The sequence below is a fragment of the Drosophila melanogaster genome, chromosome 3R (genome assembly GCF_000001215.4).
Source record: "Drosophila melanogaster chromosome 3R".
Classification (NCBI taxonomy): domain Eukaryota; kingdom Metazoa; phylum Arthropoda; class Insecta; order Diptera; family Drosophilidae; genus Drosophila; species Drosophila melanogaster.
Genome location: NT_033777.3, coordinates 11,596,741 through 11,617,571, shown reverse-complemented (window position 1 = coordinate 11,617,571; position 20,831 = coordinate 11,596,741). Strand labels below are relative to the sequence as shown.

Here is a 20,831-nt window from a genome sequence, read left to right as displayed (position 1 = left end):
ATAAATAACAAGAGCTTAAATTTGCATCATAGTTTATCCAATTTAGAAGCTCCATAAATATGTATGTATATTCACAATTGTATGGTTTGAAAAACAAATTTGAGTGTATTGGAAGAGGAGAAGTTTTAGAGTTTAGTCACTGACGCATTCAACCCACGATAAGCAACCCCGACAGAGGCCATAGTAGGACATATCTGTCATGTTTTCCGTCCTCTGTCCTCCGTTCTCCGTCCTTCGTCCTCGGTATCTGTCAGTGTTCCAAATGCATTGGTGGTCAGGGTGGGCATGGCAGATAAATGGTTTTTTGTGTAAATTAGGGAAGCCCTAGCTAGTCACGTTTCCTGTAAAACAGGGAGATCTTCATTATTCAGCCGTGAGTCATGCCCAAAAGGCAACCCAATTGATAGATGGATGATTAATGTAGGAGAATAGCATAAAATCTAGAACTTGTGCACTTACTAACTGACTTTTCTTTGTTGTTTTTTTTTTCTCTTTTTGCAGGTAAGTTCATGATTACTTCACAGCGATATCCTTATTTGGCTGTAGTTCCAGTACATAAAACCCAGTGCTTTGGCTGCCGTCGATGCGAATCTCAAGGCTGTCTGCGGGGCCAATGCTAAACGCTCCAATAAGCAGACAGCTGGTCTTCGTTGTGGCGTCTATCTGCGCCAAGGAAGTCGAGTCATTGAGTGACAATTTCGGCAACATTTCCGCTATAATTGGGCACACAAAGCCAGATACTCGAGCTCACTTTCGGCAATTGTTGTTAAGTAATAACGCGTAGCTCTCTCGCTGTTTGGCTTGGACCATTGGCCGCCTTATAAGGCCGGCCGTTTGAATTACCCGTTTTGCATAGCTATCTGCATCGGCTTGCCATTTGCAGAACGATCTGTTTGCGTCGTATCTGCCTTCTGGCGGTTGTCGTACATGGGCGATTACCATTATGGTTAGATATACGCCCTCTGCTTGTCTATACAGAGGCGGCCATAAAAATAGTGGAGCAGTTATAACCATTCCATGGTTTATTAACACGTAACAGGATGATTAATTAATGTGAAGCCTCAAATGACATTTGTTGGAAAGTGTTTTTATAATAGTATAGATTGTTTTGCAATAACTGAGTTTAGTTCGAGACAATCAAATAGCCTTGTTAATAGCGAAACTGGAATAATGGTATTCCATATATAATTTACGCCATGTCATTAATAACTTCTTAAATGCATTCCCATTTCTCTTCCATGCTTTCTTACCACTTACAAGCGCAGAAATCTTCCGTGTGTGAAATTAAGAACCGTTTAATTAGCTGCTCTATTATTCCGACCGCAAGTGTACATGAATCGGGCTACCCAACTCCCTCTTGGTTATGAATTTATTGCCGAACCGCTGTCTCGAATTCAAAGATCCAAGTCGTGGAATCCCTGACTCAGCAGCAGCACTGCTGATGGAAAACCTTTCAGCCAATTTTCTCTCCGTCCTCGCTCTTTGTTGCAATTTGCAGTTTCGAGCCAGCTGGCTCGACTCGGGTTAAATGAATTGCTCCCACACAAAGACTCGGATCCGATGTATTTATAAGTTGTGCATATTTGCATTGTGGGCCGTGGTGCTCCTCGCCCGTATCCACCATAATCGGCAGGCTTCACACGTTCCATGGCGATTTCTTTGTGAGTCTCGACCAGGGTGTGTTATTCCTTTGTTGCAGCCAGACGATTCGCTCGCCTGCCTGCCCGCCAGCCAGTTTGCCTGAAATCCCTGCCCGCCTGCCTGGCTGTGAATCACTGATGAGTGTGTGTCGCCTGCTCCTGGGCTGCTCAATTATGCGATTAACCCGCTACCACCTGCAAGCCGATGCCGATGCCGCTGCCGTTGACGGCGATATCAAGGCACAAACTCAAAACGCAAAACTGCCCTCGTCGACTGACTTTTGGACCTTGAAATCAGGCAGACTGACGCCGTCGTCGCCACCCCCATTGGCAAAAAAATGTGGAAATCCCCCAAGGATTAAAAACGAGGCAATCGACGCAAGGATTCGCAAGGGTTGCTCCGATGCCGCTGCATTTGGAAGTGCACTGGCTGGGCGAATCTGCGAACCTGCGGCGGATCTGGAGCAGGAGCTGAGTGTGGGATTTGTGAAAGTGAATTTTGCTACTCCACTTTCGGCCTGCAGGGGTTTTTCTGCCACTGCAACCACCACCAGTTATGGAGACTTCTTCAAGGGTTGGTTGCTTTCCAGCATTGCAATTCCCCGGGATTATGCACAAATTAAATCAATTTCGGTGTTAGCATGTTCGTTGATAAATGAAGGTATGAGACGAAAACCCTTCAGACAGGCGGGAGTTAAGGATGCCATTCTAGAACTTTCTCTGGAAACAAAATATGAAAAATGTTAAGTTCTTACTGTTTGGTTTTAATCAGCACTTTTATACATATACTTAAAGATTCTTTTGTCTCTGGAAACTTCTCGAGGAACTGACACACCCCAGACGAATTTTTATTCGCTGATTTCTGCAGATCTTCCGACAGTGAATTAATTTACGCTTAATTGGTCCGACCATAATGCCCATAACTCAGGCCCAGTTGCATAGAGATCATTTAAAAGATCTTTCGCCAATAACAAACTGGAAATGCGAAATGCGATCCACTGAGTCAATGACCACAATCTGGGTTATTTCATGCAAATTGTTTTTTTTATTTGTTCCGACAACGCCCCTCGCGTAGCGATCTTCGACTGGCGATAAGTTAAAGTTAACTTCTTTAACCAGTTCACAATTCACAATTCATATCAGTGACAGTGATACATCCTTGGAGATACATTATATATTCCATATTGAAATATTGCTATGTGAATTCTATGTGAAAACAAAAGCTGTGCGTCTCATTCGTTTTGCTCTTGGCATGATTTATTTTGACATGCAATGAATTGAAACTCTGTCTCAGCATCCAATTAATTCTCATTTAGCGATCACCCACTGTCTTTGGAGTGCATACTTGCATATATGTTTTCAAAAATGTTTGCTCCATATTATTTAAATGCTGAGATATCGCGTGTGTAATGCACGTTCGTTTCTGGGGCTCGCTTTTGTGCCAGATCATTGGCACAGCTGCTGTTTAGATGGCGATACTTGTACATATACTTCGGCGGACAGCGCGGCAAGTTTAAGCCAAGTCCATTGACTGTAGCTGATGATTATGAGGATGACAAGGGAAGTTTGTCTTTGTGCGTCTTTGCCCCCCCCCCCCAAAGTTCGTTAACTCTTGACACTCTGACTGAAATGGAGAAGCCGGGATTCGCATGCAAACACAGTGAGTGCAGTACAGTGGAGTGCAGTGGCGGACGGAATGCATACGTACATATGTATATGTACACACAACATCCGTTGGCCTCTGACAGCTCATCCTCCCCGCCATTTGCGATTTGTGCCGCGTCATTTGTGCCAAGTGGTCCCCGAGATGATCGAGCACTATCCAAGGAGATGCGTTGGCTTCCTCAAATCGCTGCCAAGGGATCAGCGATCAGCAGTTCGCAGTTCGCAGCTAGGTCACTTGTCTTTCGATTCCAGAAATGATCAGCAAACAGGTTCCAGCCAGCAGAGTCCAGCCTTCAGCCCATCGACGCTTTCTTCCGTTCCGCTAAATTCCATTGTCGCTCTTTGGGAGAATCGCTCGAGAACCGGCTGTGGCAGGTGCCCCACTTCGGTTGCTCCTCCCCTTATCGGAACTTAATTCCTGGAATTAGTTAGCAAGACGGCGCTGATTGAAAAACATAAACAATCGAGAAATGCGGGCATTTGTGGGACAAATTCTTCAACACATCGATTTATGATGGATTTATCAGGCCTAAGCCACCCGAAATCCGAATTGTTTGCTTGGCTACCCCTATCCCTGTGTGTGCGATGGTGATTTGAAAACTCAGTTTGAGTTTCCTTGATTATTATTGTCGTCTCGCCGCCCATAAATCCCAGCGGATGTAAACAAAGCAAGTCGATAGCAGCCGGTCAAGATAACAGATGCATATGAGGCTGCCTAAATACACACAAATCGGCATTTATTGACGCAGCATGCAGGCAGCCAGGGGTTAAGGGTCAAATTAGGGGCAATACTTCGAGATAAGACATTAAGAAGTTAGAATAAATTAGGGAAACTTAAAAATGTTGTATTTACATTTAGCAAATTGAGTGTTTAAATTACAGTGGCGTCCTCTGTATGGCGATTTTTAAAATAAACGAAAGCGCCACTTCAGCTCAGATCTGGCAACCCCACGTCTAGTGCCTAGTTACTTTGCTAGGTGGCGCTTTAAAGCCAGGGTATGTCAAATACATGTAAAATGTAAAAGAAGGAATATAATTTTACAAATTTATAAATTGATCGCAGTTTAAAGTTTTTAACAGTTATAACTAATTTTGGGAGTTTGATATATTTTGTTTTATTGATAAATAATCAATGAAAGTATTAAAGACAATTAACTTTTAAAATTGAGGGGTTAGCAAACTCAAAATTCTTTCAAGTTTTAAACAAAACCACGTATTTGAGTTTTCATATTTTTGTTTTTTATTTATTCTTCTTAAATGTGACATTGCAATTTATGTGCAATTGGGGAATATCGATGTCAGTGCTTGGAGCCATGATCTATTGATAAGTGCGTTAGCAGCTGCTGGCGCGGTGCGAATTTGATTTATTGATTGATTGATGAGTGGAAATGATTGACTGTTCGGTGATGTGAATTTGCATTTTGCACATTTTGTTGGCCAAAAAGGTATGTTTGTCCCGGTTGCAAGATGGGGAAGCCACCAGAGATGATCGATTGAGCTTGATATGCAGTTGATGCACTGCGAAAAATAACAAATAATGTGTGGCATCATTTCATAAGTACAAAATTGATAAATTATTTATAAACTCTTTGCGATTAGTTCTAGAGAACTAATGATTGAAATGACTTTCTAATACAGCCCAATTGAATTTGGTTTATGGACCGATTTTCGGTATAACAATCGTTTTTGTATCTCCACAAAATTTATTACGAATCCGCCATAGAGTGTCGAATTATTACGTGCTGCATTAGTTGCGATTGTTGCAATATATTTTCTACGATCTACCATTTCCCCGCTAACTTAAGTCATTTGTCTAATATTTTTTTGAGATGAGGAAAACGGGGGGTAGTCGGCGCACAGTTCGTGCCACAATTGCACTTTTGTATTTTGTGGCTGCGGCATTATCTGCTATCTGCACACTGAAATCGGCGTAAATAATTACCATCGTTTGAGCACAGTCTGCCAGCGAAAATGATTCGCATCTGAGACGGAGCTGCAGAACGAAAGATGCAGTGGAAAATGGCAGGAAAAAAGGAGTAGAGAAAGAACGGGAATTCCTAATTTAATAGTAATCATAATGAATGGAATGCATTTGAGCCAGCAGCTCCCAGTCGTAGATTCTGGGCCATCTTTGGGAGAGAATGGAGCAGAGATCAGATCACTGCCTCCTCACAGAGTCTACTCTATATATATATATATATTTCATCTCGCGTTAATGTTCCGTTGGCATGCCACAGATGAGGCGCGAGATGCGATTGGGATTTGGATTCGGATTTAGATTCTGTCTCTGGCTGTGGCTCTGACTGGAGCTCAGCTGCATGCCACACATCATCAAACGATCCAAACTGATCCGGGATCGCAGTCGAGCTTAGTTTAGTTGAGTGGAGCAATGGGGCAATGCGTAGTGAGAACCAGTTGCGTGGAGCATTTCATCTAACATTTGATTTAGTTTCCAGGAATTTCAATTAGCTGGGAAATGGGCAACGCATTCAGCCAGACTTCTTCGGCTTGCGGATTATCTAAGATCTGCTCTAAGCTGGAAAAGAATTTCCATCGCAACGCCGACGACAGCTGCATTTTCCTCTTGGCTGCACGTACCACTGAATGTGAAAAGTGCTGACACACACACGAGCTCCATCCGCCCGCCCATCTCTCCATGGGCTATCATCTCCCCCAACCAGGTTTTAGTGGATTTTAAACTGTGTTAACGCTCTGGTCGGAAATATTAGTCAGCGGAGCGGCCGGCAGACGTGAGCTTCCCAGAATCAACCATAAATTCGTTGACATTGCCTGAGGTCTGCGACTTGGCTGGGGAGTTAATTACACCCGGCACTCAAAGATTTATTGGAAGGTAAATGGCAAGCGTTATATATTTAGGTACATATATGGTGAATACCTATAGCCGATCTGAAAGACTATATAGAATGTGTCAGGAAAAGTCGATAGCCTTGACTTTCTAGGCAAGGTTTTCTTTACTTTTAGGGATACCTTGTGGGTCACCCAGAACTCGTGACTTGGCAATTAGCAGTGATTTTTGAGGCATCCTTTCTTTTGCGGAAAATGCTTCGTTGGTTGCTAAACCATTTGCAAAGGTCACTCGTAGTTTAAAGTTGTTGCACCAATAAGAACGTTCTAACTTCTTGTTTCTGCCCGCGTTCTTTATTTTAGTTTGACCATATAACATATTTGGCATGGCTAGCACATTTTTAAACAAAATGCCTGGCAATGCAGAAACTAAAGAGATTTATCTTTACCATTAATATAAAAAGAATCACGTATATATTTTTTTTTATCAATGTCAGAAAAGTTGTTGGATCTCTCCCACACATCAAATTCCACTTTCTTCGCGATTAAATGGGGAAATAGATTTAGATATATGGTATCATTTAGTCGGGAACTGCGTTGATGCGTTCTTAGTGGCTTTAATTAAGCAGACAGTGGAACAAATTCAAACTCGACGTGCCTTTCACTCGCTCAATAAACAAATAATAATTCACTAGCCGCTCCTCGGTGACTTACCCACCGTTTCGCTGGCTGGCTTTATGTGCAAACTTTTCACTCGACCATCATCTGGTGCGGGGAGAAATTGTGGCTCGGTAACCGAGACCGAAGCCGATCGAAGAGCCCCAATTGATCCCCAATTTCGGCGCTAGCCACTCGACTTTGGGCTAATGGCTAGGCAAACACCACCCAGTCCGTTGAGCTGATCTCCCATCACATCACATTCAATTCCATACCAATCCGTTTCGTTCCGAGCTGAAGTTTGGAGTGCGCCGAATCACGCACTGCACTTGACCATTATCCGTTTCCCAGCGGCGGGTGACTGTGGGGAAACAGCACCTTGAATGCACCTGAGACATGCGATCGTCAGATGGGGTTCGAAATAACTGCGGGTCCATTGCCATCGCAGGCATTGTTGCATTTGAATAGCATCGCAGATGGGGAGTCTTGTAACTACTGCTGCTGCAGTTGCGGCTGCAATTATTCAACTCGCAGGGAATCAGTCGTTGAACATGTGTGCATATCGAGCCCGCCTCTCAAAGATTCCCATTACAAATTTCAGCTTTAATAGATTTTTCAGCTAGTAAAAATAACTGGCATTTCGAAGTTACAGTAGCTTCGTTGAAAAATGTTTAGCTGTTGGGAGCATTTAAGATTTATAATCCATTTCTATATGGGCTGATGGGAAGATATAGCCGCGTTTTAGCTGCGAGTTTACAATTGTAAAAAGCGCTCACCATAAAAGTCCCATTTATGGGGGGCATCAATTCACAAGCTTACAGAGTTATAAACACCCTAAAACTGGGAATGCGAAATAATCCCCATTTTGGCCATCGGTGGAGGTCTTCCAACCCACGCCAATCCACGAAAATTAGTTCGCTCATAGAATTGTGGCCCCGCAAAATCATCAACGGCGGGCAATTGTTTTAATTTCACTTTAATTTATCGCCGAGAATGCCCAATTTAAAGTTTATGCCAACTAATTGAAAGCGTTCTTGGGACCTGGCCTACGAACTACATACTACATTTGATATATTCCCAGCACCATATGTGTTGAGTTGCAATTGCCGCGAAAAGTTTGTTTGCATTTTCTTTAGGAGGGGCGGGGAAAATGTCAAGGCAAATGCGGTAATGCAGGTGAATGTGAATGTGAATGGGCGTGGCGGCGAAGAAAAAAACTTACCTTTAACCGATTACGATAATTCTTGAAAAGTTTCCCGGCGAAGGCATTTCCCTTCGAGCAAATGCAAGTTTGAAAGTTTTTGCAAAAGATAGATAGATACTCGTATGTATCCAGGGGTAGGGAAAATGCTATAGGGTTGCAGATAGCGTTCCAAGTGGTCTGCTGCCCATCTCGAACCCATTAAAGACGCCTCCGGGAGCAGCTCTTTAGCTTCCTTATGGCTATGGCGAGTCTGGCCAGATCAAGTGCCAGACATTTTATTGCCCAGACGCAGCATGAACAGGCGTATATATGGATGGTAGCTATATGCAGGCAGCTGTGGATTCATCTGGAAATGTTGCATATTGGCGCGCTGTCCAACAAATTTAGCAACATTTCCTGCTCCCTGCGCTCACTTCAACATGTTTTTTTTTTCGTTTTTACAAACAAAAGTTTTCAATTGGACCTCACGCATTTTTGAAAATGGATGGCACAGTGAAATATATGTCTCTAAAATTAGTAACTAAATGCACTCTATTTCACATATGGCATAGGATTTTCTAACGTTTTGGTTATTCTTTCCAAGTGTATCAGAGAAAAGTTTCACTAGAAGAAACGAAGCCGAAAAGAGTTGAAAAGTTAAAAGTCAAAAGAAATTAAAGCATTAATTTAACGCCAGCTTTGCTTAGCTTTTTGTGCTGCTCTGGTAATTGTTACCTTAGTACCTTTAATAGCTGAGTCTTTGCGAGTGCGTATACACACAATGCACTCGAGGAAGTTGGTCTATTGTTTTGGCCATCATTAAAACACAATTTGGTATCATCGGGGCTTGGGGTTTGGGGCCAAACTCCAATTTAAGCCCCATATGCGGGCCGTGTTGGGTCTTTTTTTTTTATCCCATTACGTTTGGACCTACGAAAGGCATTTAAAAGCGAAAAGCGAAAGTGTTTGCCATATCCATTGCATTCGTTCTACAGAGATGGTGGTTTCGGGGGGTTTTAACGGGCGCCATTGGAAATGGAGATTGATTAAAAGATTTACTCCGGCCGACGATGATGCATTTCCCTTGATAATTTCCCCGATTCAGCGATTTGCAGCTGGCCCCTGAGGCCGCTGCTAATGCCTTAATAATATGATAAACTGGCCCAGCCAAAAAAGAGATTAATTTTCAAGACATTTCCCAGCAGCAGTAGGAGCGTCGGGAAAGCAGGCAAGTGAGTTGTTAGCCCAAACTAAACGTGGCATGTGGCAAGGGGAATTTTGAATGTTAAACGCTGGATGGGGCATGGCTAAGTTTCCAGAGCACAAACCATCGAGCCAGGGAGCACGGAGCACGGATGTCTTAGCCTACTGGTAACCGCTCACCTTTCTGACCGAAAGTCGCTTTTTGATGGCTTTCAGCTCACCGTGTGTTTGACTTCCTCTACTGTTTTCCCCTTCTCAACTACTCCATTTACTTTTTTTTTTTTTTTTGTTTGGTGGTTTCGGTTGTTTGCAGTGCACGTTTTCCTAATTGCTCCACTTAATCTCCGCTTTTAAGACTTTTTGGTGGTCAGTCAATGGCCCGCAGAGAAAACTAAATACTATTCATATGTGAAAATGTACACAGGGGCAGTGCTCCTTTGTTTCAGTTTGCCATTTGGCTGGAGATACATAAGTGTAAGTGAAAGATGAAAGAAATCTGTTTGCATTGAGTGATTTCATGGGTCGTTGAGCGTCCAGCCAAACAAAACTAATCTAATCAGATAGGTTTGTTTATATATCTATAAATGCATTTATTGACTGTCTGCTCATTAAAGAAAGTTTACTATTCGCCCCTCGGGGTTTTTTAACAATAGCTTTCGCTCCTATAACACTAGCTACGAGTATATCCTGACCAAATCCATTCAAATGTGCCTTGAGCTGCTTCCTCACCTTCTCACGATCGTTAAAGGCTCTGAATTATTGCACCTGTAACTCCAGTAGCTGTGCCCACATCGCTAAAAAAAAAAAAAAAAAAACAAAAAAAATAAGGAGCGTGAGCTATAAAAGTGAGTGTAAAGTTTTAATTAACGAAAGTTGGCCATAAATATGGCTTGGAAAATGCATTTCCGAATGTCACAGATACATGCCACAAATTTCCATATGTCGGACACGTACGTACAAACGTATGGATTATCCATTATCCATCATGGTAATTATGCAGGGCTTCGGCAGCCGGAAATTTCACTTTGTGCAGTGAAATTATTTATTGGCTTAAATATTCGCAGTATGTGCCGAAGAAATGTCTGCTGCTTGGCTTGCAAGAGGTGAGGTGTCGTTGCGATGCGATGCGATGCGATGCCTGGTTTATAATCATTAGGGTTTGCCGCCACATCACTTCAATTGTCAGTTACCGCTGCCCACGTTCAGATACTCGTACTCGTACTTGTACTTGCAATCCATCCCTACTTTAATGCCTTATGATGTTTTAACTACCTCGAAGTCGACCACATGACAGGGCACCACGTCCACATGGAGTCGGAAAAACGGGACGTGGGTGGGGAGGTGGGGGTACTGGGATGGGGCAGACGACTTCGATTCGAGATTAGACACACACACGCAGACACTGTGGTTACCCGAACTAGTGGCTTTAGCACACCGTCTCTAAACTTAACCAAAAGCTTATAATATTTTATATTATATATATGTATATGTATTTATATGTACTTTGGCGAAAGCCTGTTTAAATGTGAAATGTGTGAATGCGAAATAGGTAAGAGACATATTTATGGAAAGCGGAAATTTATTACGATAAAACAGTCGAGCACGCTCATATGTATTTAGCCAGAGACCACTGTACACGAAATAAAGTGAGTGCCGACTGCGTCTAGTTCCACCATTGCACTTCTCCTGGGCAAACATCAGGCGACACTTAACTATTAAGCAAGAGCTGCAAGAGAAGTCGGTGAAGGAGACGGAGCTCTCCTATTTTTAACCGCATGTCCCCACAGTCCCCATTCCAAGTCATTCCCCCCGCCCGCTTTTATTATTCCATTCCTGGACAAGTTGGTGCTGTTAATTTTTTTTAAGGGGAAAGGAAGAGGATACATATTATATTTTAGAAATTATCTCAAGATTATTCTTATATCAAGATTACCATAATTGACGTTACTATAATTGAAATTACACCATAATTGACATATTTTTCAATATTTCTCGCAGTAACAATTTGAATAAACTGTGAGTTGATGGGAAACTAGCTGAACTGTCAACTCTGGGGCAAGTACATAACGCCTAGGCTTTTACTTGCGCACAGCGACCGGCAAAAGGGGGCAAGTGGCATGTTGGTGTCAGGTTGCCGCATGTGCACCACTCCGCCGAATGCCCGCACCACCTCTGGCAACCCGTGCACCGCTCAGTGGGTAGCTAGTCCCACGACCCACCGATGGTAAAATAGCAAAACGGCAAGAAGCAGCGGCTGCGGCGACGACACGGCCAGTCAACTTTTGGCTCGGCTAAACAAAAGTGTCTTCGCAAGCTAAAAATAACCACTGTTTTGGCCCAGCTGCTTCCAACACACCCCTACCCTCTCCTCATTTTCCCGCCGACTTTGTGGCTCCATGGCCCGATCCTCTTAGTCGCTAGCTTGCGCTTCCTGTTCTGTGTGCAAATCTGTGCCAAATGTTTTCCAAGAAAACGCAGTATGCAAATACATATTGCATTTAAATTCTTGCTGCAGCAGCAGCAAAGCAGCAGCAAGTGTGGCAAATACAGGAAAAGGGGCAAAAGGGGCGGCCTCATTAGTGGCAAGACACTTGAAATTAGAGTTTGCAACTACTGCTACTGCTGCTGCTGTTGGCCCCAACCGAACTGAACGCTTGGCGATGATGAAAGTGATTTATGTCCGGCAAAGCAATGTTCCTCAGCTCCTCGTAGACACGAGACCCGATGTCTGGCCTGGCAGCAGCTTCATCTTGGCCAGGAAACATGTTTGTGGGCTGCTACCGCCTTGCAGCTGTGCTGTCCACACCCTGTAATCAAAGATAAGAAGCGTGTTGGAAATGGGGGGGGCTAAGTTCATAATGTTTTAGTACAAACTGAAATAGATATGAGCCTTTCTTTCGGCATTCAACTGCGATTTGTTTGTAGAGCTTGGATTTAGATTATAATAAGGTTTGGGTTTATAAGCCTGGTAGTTGAATTTTAGTGAATTGTGTATTTTTTGCAATCATTCAATAAAGTATAAATTTGATTTTTGCTATGGGTACATTTGGGTTTAAAACTTTGAATGCACTTGATTTTTTTAAGAGAAACTAGTTTTAAAAAACGAAGAAGATCAAGCAGAAGAAGCTGAGAAAAGAAACAATTGCATAGGAACCCTGAAGTGCACTAGACCTGAACTATTACTATTTTTTCGCTTTTCTAGCGCTTTTTGCAATGGCACGGCATAACTGAAGCATATCTGCGCACACTTCTCGCCGGTGGGGCACATAAAATGAGATAAATAAATGCAGAATGTTAATCCCGCAAGTGTCTTAAACACGGCTTAAGTATATGTTTTATTTTCGCTTCAGTTCCTGGCGTATTTTAAACTTTTTTGTGACCTACAAGCGGAGTGAAGAACTCACCACGAGTTGGGTTCTGCCCCACAAGTGAGAGATAGAGAGAGGGAGAGAGCATGGAAGAGAGCGGGCTCCAACTCTAATCAGCATCAGCTGTAGTTTGTTTTTGTTTTGATGCGCCACATGGCGGGCACTCACTCTCTTGCGCTCCCGCTCTCTTCCCGTGCAGCTTTTGCGCTCTGAGTGAGTTGGGTTTCGGTCGTTGTTTTTGGATCGATAAAACTTCTCGCGCTGCCGTGGTATAAAATGCTTTTCACTTTTCCCACTGCACTTTAGTCGCCAGACATTTATCGAAACGTGCACATCACCAGCGGTCGCACACTCAAACATATTGCATATATATATATATATATATATATTGCTATCCCAACAAAATATCCTTCGAATCGAAAAAAACCCACGCGAGTGCAAATCAAAAGTTTTTTAGCTTTCTTTGTGAGTGAAGTGTTTTTTGGGAATTTTTTCGGTAGTTGGTTGGGAAAACGTTGCAAGATATCCTGGCTTATCCAACTAAAGGAATTTCGTCCGTTTTCTGTCCGCTCTTACTGCACCCCCCTCTCCGCATATCTCTTGTCCGTTCTCTCCCGGGATGCTCCTTGCATTCTCTCGCAGTTGAGTAGGGTTTATTGATTTTACGCACATGCAGCATCCCCATCTATGAGTCATCATCATTCGTCCTGCAACATTTTCCCCCACGTGCCTAATCTCCGTTTTCCCCCACATCCGCGTGCGCTTAGATTTTTCCAGTGCGAAAAGTAAAGCAATTGCATCCATTCAACAGAGAGATTATCCTTTCGCCAAACAAATAGAAACAGAAATGGCCGCCTACGCTGCTTTCAAACACGTTGAGCTTTACAATGTTGGCAAAGCAAAGAAGAGGTAAGAAATTCCTAAAGGATACAGTTAAAGTGACATTTTTAAAGACTTCAGAACAAAGAATTTGCATGTCAAAAAATGAATCGATAAATTCGTTGTCCGGATTTATTACACATTTTTACACGGAAAAGGGAGTTCATCAGTTTTTGTCAATGCATGTCCCCATGCAAGAAAAGTCGTTTAATACGAGTACAAAAAGTGGCCTTTGTTAATAATGCTTTTGTCAAAAACCATCTTCTGAGGTTTTAAAAGGGTATAAATCACCATGACGCACAAAGAGAATCATATGGCTGGTAATTTCAGTAAATAGATATATTATCAATATTTATTCAAAATGAGTCTCACTAATTATGACAAGCTGCAAAGAATTGAAGGAATATTGTTTTGACAATGACGAACAATGATTAGTAGGTTCTTTATTAACAAATAATGTTCTCATGTAAATCATTACAGCTAGGACAATCAATATATTCTGTATTTGTTTAAAAATCTGTGTATCATAATAACGTAACTTACACGATGTTACTCAATGTGTTTGACTTATATTGAGGTTATTCGCCGACCGACTCATTTTCCCTGAAGTTTAACAACTGTTACGTGCCTACTGCACATTCTGTTATTGTTTGCCATCGCTCGAGTGAACTTTGATTGGCAAACATTTCGGAAGGCAGCAGCCTCATCGTGATCTGCATCAACATCTCCATTTCCATCTTTATCCCATTGTCTGAGCTGTCGGGCCGCACAAACACCGCACACTTACATATTCATTTGGTTATGTGTGTAGATTAATTTAGCGTTCATTCACCTCGCCGCCGCCTGACTGACTGACTAACTAATACTACCCATACAGTCGCGTGTGCACGGGGCGTATGTGTAATCTGGGGAGCACCACTTTTGCAAGCGCCTACTTCCCACAAAACCGAAACCACCTAGCAAGTGAACCACCACCACCCAGCAAAGCCAAGCCAAGCCAAGCCGCCGGTGTTGGCATGTCTTTGGATGTCGTCTCATTGATTTTCCTTTGCCAACCCAACGGCCACCTGCCCCACGCCAACCCACCGCACAAAGCACCACCCGCGACACCACCACTGCAGTCGTCCACTCGATGCTACCGCACCAAAGTCAAAGGGACCGACCGGCGTTCTTTGGGAATATACCCTTTCTTGCTCCGAGGCGTATGACAATCTCTTTTCGTGCCATCAAAACAATGCGCAATTTTAATTACGAGGTGTTAACGAAATATACTATTTGACGTGACACTACTACTAATAATAATAATGTTTGCACATCTAAGCAAAAGTGATTTCTCGGCTTCATCTGTGTTTCATTTAATTTCAAGGAGTAACTGCCAAACCGCTCTGTCAGTCTTTGCATAAAAAAAAATGGTGGCTTTATTAAACTATTTTTAGTTTATTAAAACTTGTTTTATTAGTACATAGACTTTGAAAGTTCAAAGTGTAGAATGGCATTTTTACAGTTATGAAGCTTATGATTTTTTATGGCATACTAAAATCCATAATAGCCGCCTATGGTGTACTAAAAACATTGGTTATGCAGTTATTATGAAAATTCAATTTTAGCTTCAACTCACTTTTCGGCAATCAAACAGATTTGTTAAACATAAAAACTGATTAGATTCGCCCATTATCCAAATGATACGAAATATAATAAAATGTTTATTATTGAACAATCACGTCCTATTACCGCTAAAAATAAATCATTATATTATTACCGTTTATCGCCGCTTGTACGACGAGGGTATTTCCCCCATCGACTTCTCTCAACTATGGCCCGCCTTTCTTTTTCAGTTAGTTTCGGCATTTGTTTTTGCATGCAATTCTTTGACCAAGCCCCATGTGCCCAGCACCACCCATTTTTCGCCTTTCGAGTGGGGAAACAACAACAAAATCGTTATCGAAATGTTTTTCGCTTATGTCTATTCCGTATACCACTCTTACGCTCTCGTACCTGTTCCGAGTTTGAATTCGTGTCCAAGTCCGCTTCCCTGTCCGCTGTTCCGACCGTCTGTCCGTCCGTCCGTTCAACTGTCCGTTTGTCCGTTGTCCGTCGTCCGCTGGTCCGTGGCGGACATTGAACCCCGCCTCTCTTCGCGGCCGTTGGGATCGGAGATTAGTTTTGGTCGCGGCAGAAACCAAATAGAAACAATTTTCCTTATGTGTGCCATGTGCATTATAAACAATTTGCTGGATTTTATGGTCCATCGATGGGTGGCTGGCTGCTGGGGATAAAGTGTGGAAAATGTGTTAATCATTGTCATTGATTGCGATTGTGTAACATACCGCCTTGGACTTTCCCGCCGGCGGCTGGGGGGAAAATGATTAATATACTTTTCCTCTGCATTTCGATGCAGCGTTTTGTCTGCCGTGTGTGTGTGTGTGTGTTCTCCTTTCTTCGGCAAAGCCATGACTTATTATTGTAAACAATCAAATTAAATCTCAAAGGTGCGACGCGCCAAGATATCGGATTGAATTGTCGCTCTTTGTTGCGTTGTATAAGCGGCGGAAATCATGACAATTCATTTTGTTTATGGCATTGTCTATCCATCTGACGATCATTATACGCTTGAATTCCTTTGCACAATGCCCGCATATCTACTGTTTACAACCTGAAGTTAACCTCATTCTGCAAGGAAAGTCGGCAAACAAATCAAGAATTTCCATATATTTATAACCATATATAATATACCGCGATGGGAATGTTTTTTTTTTTTTTTTTTTGGCGTTGCCAAGTCAACATTTATGCAAATGATTGCAGAACATGCGGAAAACGAGCCAAAGTCGTTATAAGGAATAATCAACAGAAATCTACACCACAACCCCACCACATACCCAGTATCAGCATGACCTATTGACAGAACCGAAAAGGAAATCAAACACATTTTACCGTAATGCCTGCGTCAATGTAATTCCTGTTGACACGGAAATCGGGCAGGAAAAGTGAAGAAAAACTTTTCGGCCCTTGGTGAAAGTGTGTTCCCCTGGCAACCCCAAAATGTATATGGTATGTACATTATATGGACTCTTGATGGAACCCTAGTGTACCTTAGAGTGCCTGATACGATGAATGAGGCTGTTCAGTATTCAATTCGCATCGATCGGGCGAAAATTGAAGGAGAAGGAGAAAGAGGAGTATTTTGGTTATCCTCTCGTCGGGAGGAGCTGTGTGTGAATATATTAGAAAGTCCTTTCGCTTTTCACAAAGCCGCAAATTAATCAATACAAATTTATTAATTACATATTTAAAAGCGGCAGATCTGCAACTTTCGCTGCGATGAGTGTGTCAGCAATTCTGGTATGGTTTGACTTTGGCTTTGGTTTCGGTTTTGCTCTCTGGCTCTGAAATGCACAATTTACGAAGCCAATCCCAGCTTACGTACGCATATACATAATAATAAAAATGCCAGCATCACTATCGGCATCTACATACATGCGGCTTTTCCAAGCCAGCTTTTCCTTTCCTCTCGAGCACAGCACACTTTCCTCGGAAACGGCAACTGCAACCGCACACGGCTAATCGATAATTATTCATCGGGCTCAGGCCAGCACTATCGATAATTGACAATCTATGGTTTGCCTGTGCCGCACAAAAAAAAAACTCCTTCTTCCCAGCATTGTCCAATTATGAATTTTCATCAAATCCCGCACCGACCATTAATCACACCTCCAAAAAAGAAAAAAAAAAAAGGAAAAAAAAAATAAGAAGAAACACCACCCGCTGCGGTTTTGATTTGGTGCCCTCTTGTGTCTTCCTGGTCATCATGTCTTCGGTGGAGGAGCCAATCCTCCATGCCCGCTGTCATCTGACACTTTTCACGACCGTGACTGACCAGGAAAACATATCAATTTAAATGCTATTGCCTTGATTGAGCCCGGGAAAGGGGGAAATGGGAAAAGCGCGTGGAACTGACACTCAAATTGTAGTTGAATCATGGGCAAAGGAAGTCGGTTTTAATTGGGAGGCGCAGCAGGAGATTCCCTCGGTGGGTTATCCATTAGTGGGGTCTGAAAAATATCTTTTTGAAATCGTCAGCAATGTAAATGAATATAAGATATAACACACTGAAGTCCGATCTCACCTTATTTAGTATGAAAAATGTCTGTAGTGTCTTTTCCAATTGAAACAATTAAGCAAGGCCTCCATTTTGGGATGAGTGTAAATTCCTTGCTACCAATTATTATCATTCCTCCAATCACCTTTGTGGAATGCCCGACTATGCCGATCCGATTGATAGAGATATATGTACATATGTTGGCCGGCCACAGCTGATTGGATTTGAAAAGCTTTTGAGTGGAAAGCAACGGTAAACATACCGCGCTCGAGTGATCTCCGCCGCCACGCCTCCCTCCCCCTGGAAAAAGAGAGTAGCTCCTCCCCTTCCTCCTTGCGATCCGCGGGGAAAGTAGTAGATTCTTCGACTTAGGTATTTGCCCGCCTCGGTTTTGTGTTCCATTGTGTTTTGTTTGATTTGGATTTGGCTTTGTCCGAAGCGGCAATTATAATGGAATCGACTAATCAACGTTTTTAGGTAAATCAAAAATGGGAGGGAGAGACAATCATAACAAAAGTGGCAGCAACAATAGAAGAAAACCGCACACAATTTTCGTGCTTCAGTTGGATTTTCATTAGGTTTTTAATACGTCCCCCTCGCTCCCTTCACATTTTGCGGTTGCACGAATCGGACGGGACACGTTTTAAATGAAACAAAGAGGAAGCAGCAACGCAGCCACCGCTGCAATGCGATGCAGTCGAGCAGCAAGCATAATGAGCCGAACAAACCCAAAACTCAATAATAAATGGGCAGCAAAAAATGTAGTAAAAAGATTCAAACAGTAACACATCAAGTGTACTCGTCCGATAAACAATTACCCGGACATTCGAATCAAGCCGAATCAACTGGAACAGCCTACTCCAAACTCCGAACTCCAGCTGGAGCTCCATCTCCAGCTCCAACTCCATTTTCATTTCCATCTGCATCACTATGACCACGATGATGTGATGTACAGGTGCAGTGCAGCATAACGATCGGCTGGACGGACTATACATAGCTGAAGCTTTATGGACTAAACCATAAAGCTGAGGCATCGCGACTGACTGGCAGTAAATTGTGCATTTTTATTGCATGATTGCTCTCAGCAGGCAAACAAATCAACAGAAAAACCAACTAACAAATGAGCAGGGATAGTCCGGAGAAGACTCCTCGACATTCCACAGACGGGAGACCGAGTGAAAATCGGTTTGACCCGACCCTTTTCTTTTCGTCTCGTTTCGTTTCTTTTCTTTTCCCGGGAAAGCCATGGTCGGTCCACTCCCCTTTATGTGCATACACCGAGCGAATTAAGCCGGCCGTTTGCAGAGTTTAAACAAAGTCATAAAAATCAATTGCAATTAATCAAGCTGCATGTACCGCCGCCTCCCCGCAGCTCCACCCAAATAGCAGCAACTTCATTATAAAACGACATGAGGCATCCACCCAGCCACCAACATCCATTCCCCGCCACCTTCTTTTCCACCAAAATCGGGAATTAGCCAAAAAAAAAAACATAGAGAAAAAGAAACAAATTAACTTTGGCTTGGCAACGGACAACAGACAACCGTTTCAGCCTTGTCTTCTCTTGTCTCTCGGATTTTTTCTTGGCTTTTTTTTTACTGCCTTTGGCACCCCCTTGTCGTCGTGGCCAGAAGCAGCAGCGGCAGCAGCAGCTTGACAGCGAGACAGACAGATCGGGAAAAAAACGACAGAGATTTTCACACACCACCAGGCATTTTCATTACGAAATTTTGAGGCATTAGTCATAGGGAATGCATTTAGAAAACGAGACGGAAATAAGCTTCTTATGCTCCAAATGCATTAGTTTTTAATTTCTTTAGTTTTCTGTTTTTTTGACTTCGCTTTCCCACACACTGTCAATACACAAAAAGTTTTCCAACAGCTTTTCGCAAAAGCAGAGGAAGGAAGGCGATCTCCGATTTCAACTTTTACTTGTGCGCTGAGCAAAGACGAATTTTGACAGTTGGTTAATTAGAAAACTGTCGAAATGAATTTGGCGTTGAAGTTTATGAAGCTCAACGCAAGTGCAAGATAATTCGAAACGGAAATACTCTTACTTACACTTACAAGCAATCTACAGAGTGTATAGAATTCTTTCTATGGATAAGCTAACTTATAAATAAGTTCTTATTTTGTTTCATTAACTTTCGTCATGCTTAGTTGTAATAACACACCTCTCTACATTGCCAAATGAAAATCGAACTAAAAGCGAGCGTAGTAGAAAGTTATATTTAATTTCATAATTTAAAATCGAGAGGCCTACAACAAAGTGCTGCTGGATGGATATTGACCATGATTTGGCTGGCTTGCACTTTGGGCCCGCCACGCCCCCTTGGTGTTGTAATTAATTGATGACGGCGGGTAAAAGGGAAATCTGAAAAAGCCCCTCGATATGTTATGTTATGTGTGCAAACATAAAACAATTATCGCAGCAACATTTGGTTGAAAAAGAGGGGGGGGGGGGGGAGAGGCAGGGAAAATACCCTAGAGCCGTGTCGATGAAGAAAGGCCATGAACGTAGAGTGAAAAATCAAAAAACTAAACCCAAACTAAATCAGAGCGACAACTATCACTTTGAGCCAAGTATTTTCTATATGCACAACCCGAACAACTTTTACCCGAAAAGGTTGTTTTCAAATTTCGCCGCTGTTGTTGTTTCTTTTCGCCTGTTGTTGCAGCAAGCAGCATGCCACATTACCTTTCGCTCGGATTGGCCTCTTCCTCCCTGCCGCTGGCTCCTTTCTTTGCACCCCCCCACCCTCTTCGATGTACATTAATTTTTGTCATCATCCAGGACGGGAGAAGCCAAGGCTCCGTGGACTCCTCCAACTGGGAGCCACCTGCGCACTCCCAGCTCCACCTGGCTGTTTGGCTGACTAGCTTACTCGCTGGCTGACCGACCGGCGGTCTTGTTTTGTCGCCGATCTCCTGACTTGGTCAACATTTGCCCGCGGCGCCTGGTGTGTGAAAGGTTTTCCAGTGATCCGGAGATCAAATGGTGGACAGGGAGGGAACTTGAGGGTAGGGGTGCGCCGCAAGATTGGTCCATTCGATTTGGCTCATATTTCAAACAGTGCCACGCTATTAAGTGCCCAGGAAAATGGCAAGCCAACCGTAGTGGAACACAAAACATAGACACTTGATAGGTTTTCTGTGCCTATATTTCCTAATTTATTTATAACAATCACCTTAAAGCTCAGTTCTTGTTCATGTTTAAGCCATAGTGTTGGCATTTAATAGCTTCAGTTAAGGGAAAACCACTAAAATAGCGACGTTCAGGCGGCGAAAATGGGTTAATTGCGAATTAGCCTAGCCCATTGACGAGGAGGATTCCG

The 20,831-nt window shown here is 42.9% G+C and overlaps 1 protein-coding gene across 6 annotated transcripts in view; it reads left to right on the top strand.

The window, feature by feature from the left end:
• Positions 1 to 20,831, top strand: part of Jupiter — a 29,521-nt gene that overhangs the window by 2,335 nt on the left and 6,355 nt on the right. Inside the window, exons 1-2 of one of the 6 annotated variants that reach the window (NM_169407.4) lie at positions 12,818 to 12,986; positions 13,333 to 13,430. The exons of 4 other annotated variants lie outside the window; for them this stretch is intronic. In NM_169407.4, coding sequence (NP_731598.1) covers positions 13,369 to 13,430 — 62 coding nt within the window. In that variant the 5' untranslated portion in view covers positions 12,818 to 12,986; positions 13,333 to 13,368. Of the gene's footprint in view, positions 1 to 12,817; positions 12,987 to 13,288; positions 13,431 to 20,831 lie in introns of those variants that run through there. One more of the 6 variants, NM_169408.4, reaches the window with a different exon arrangement.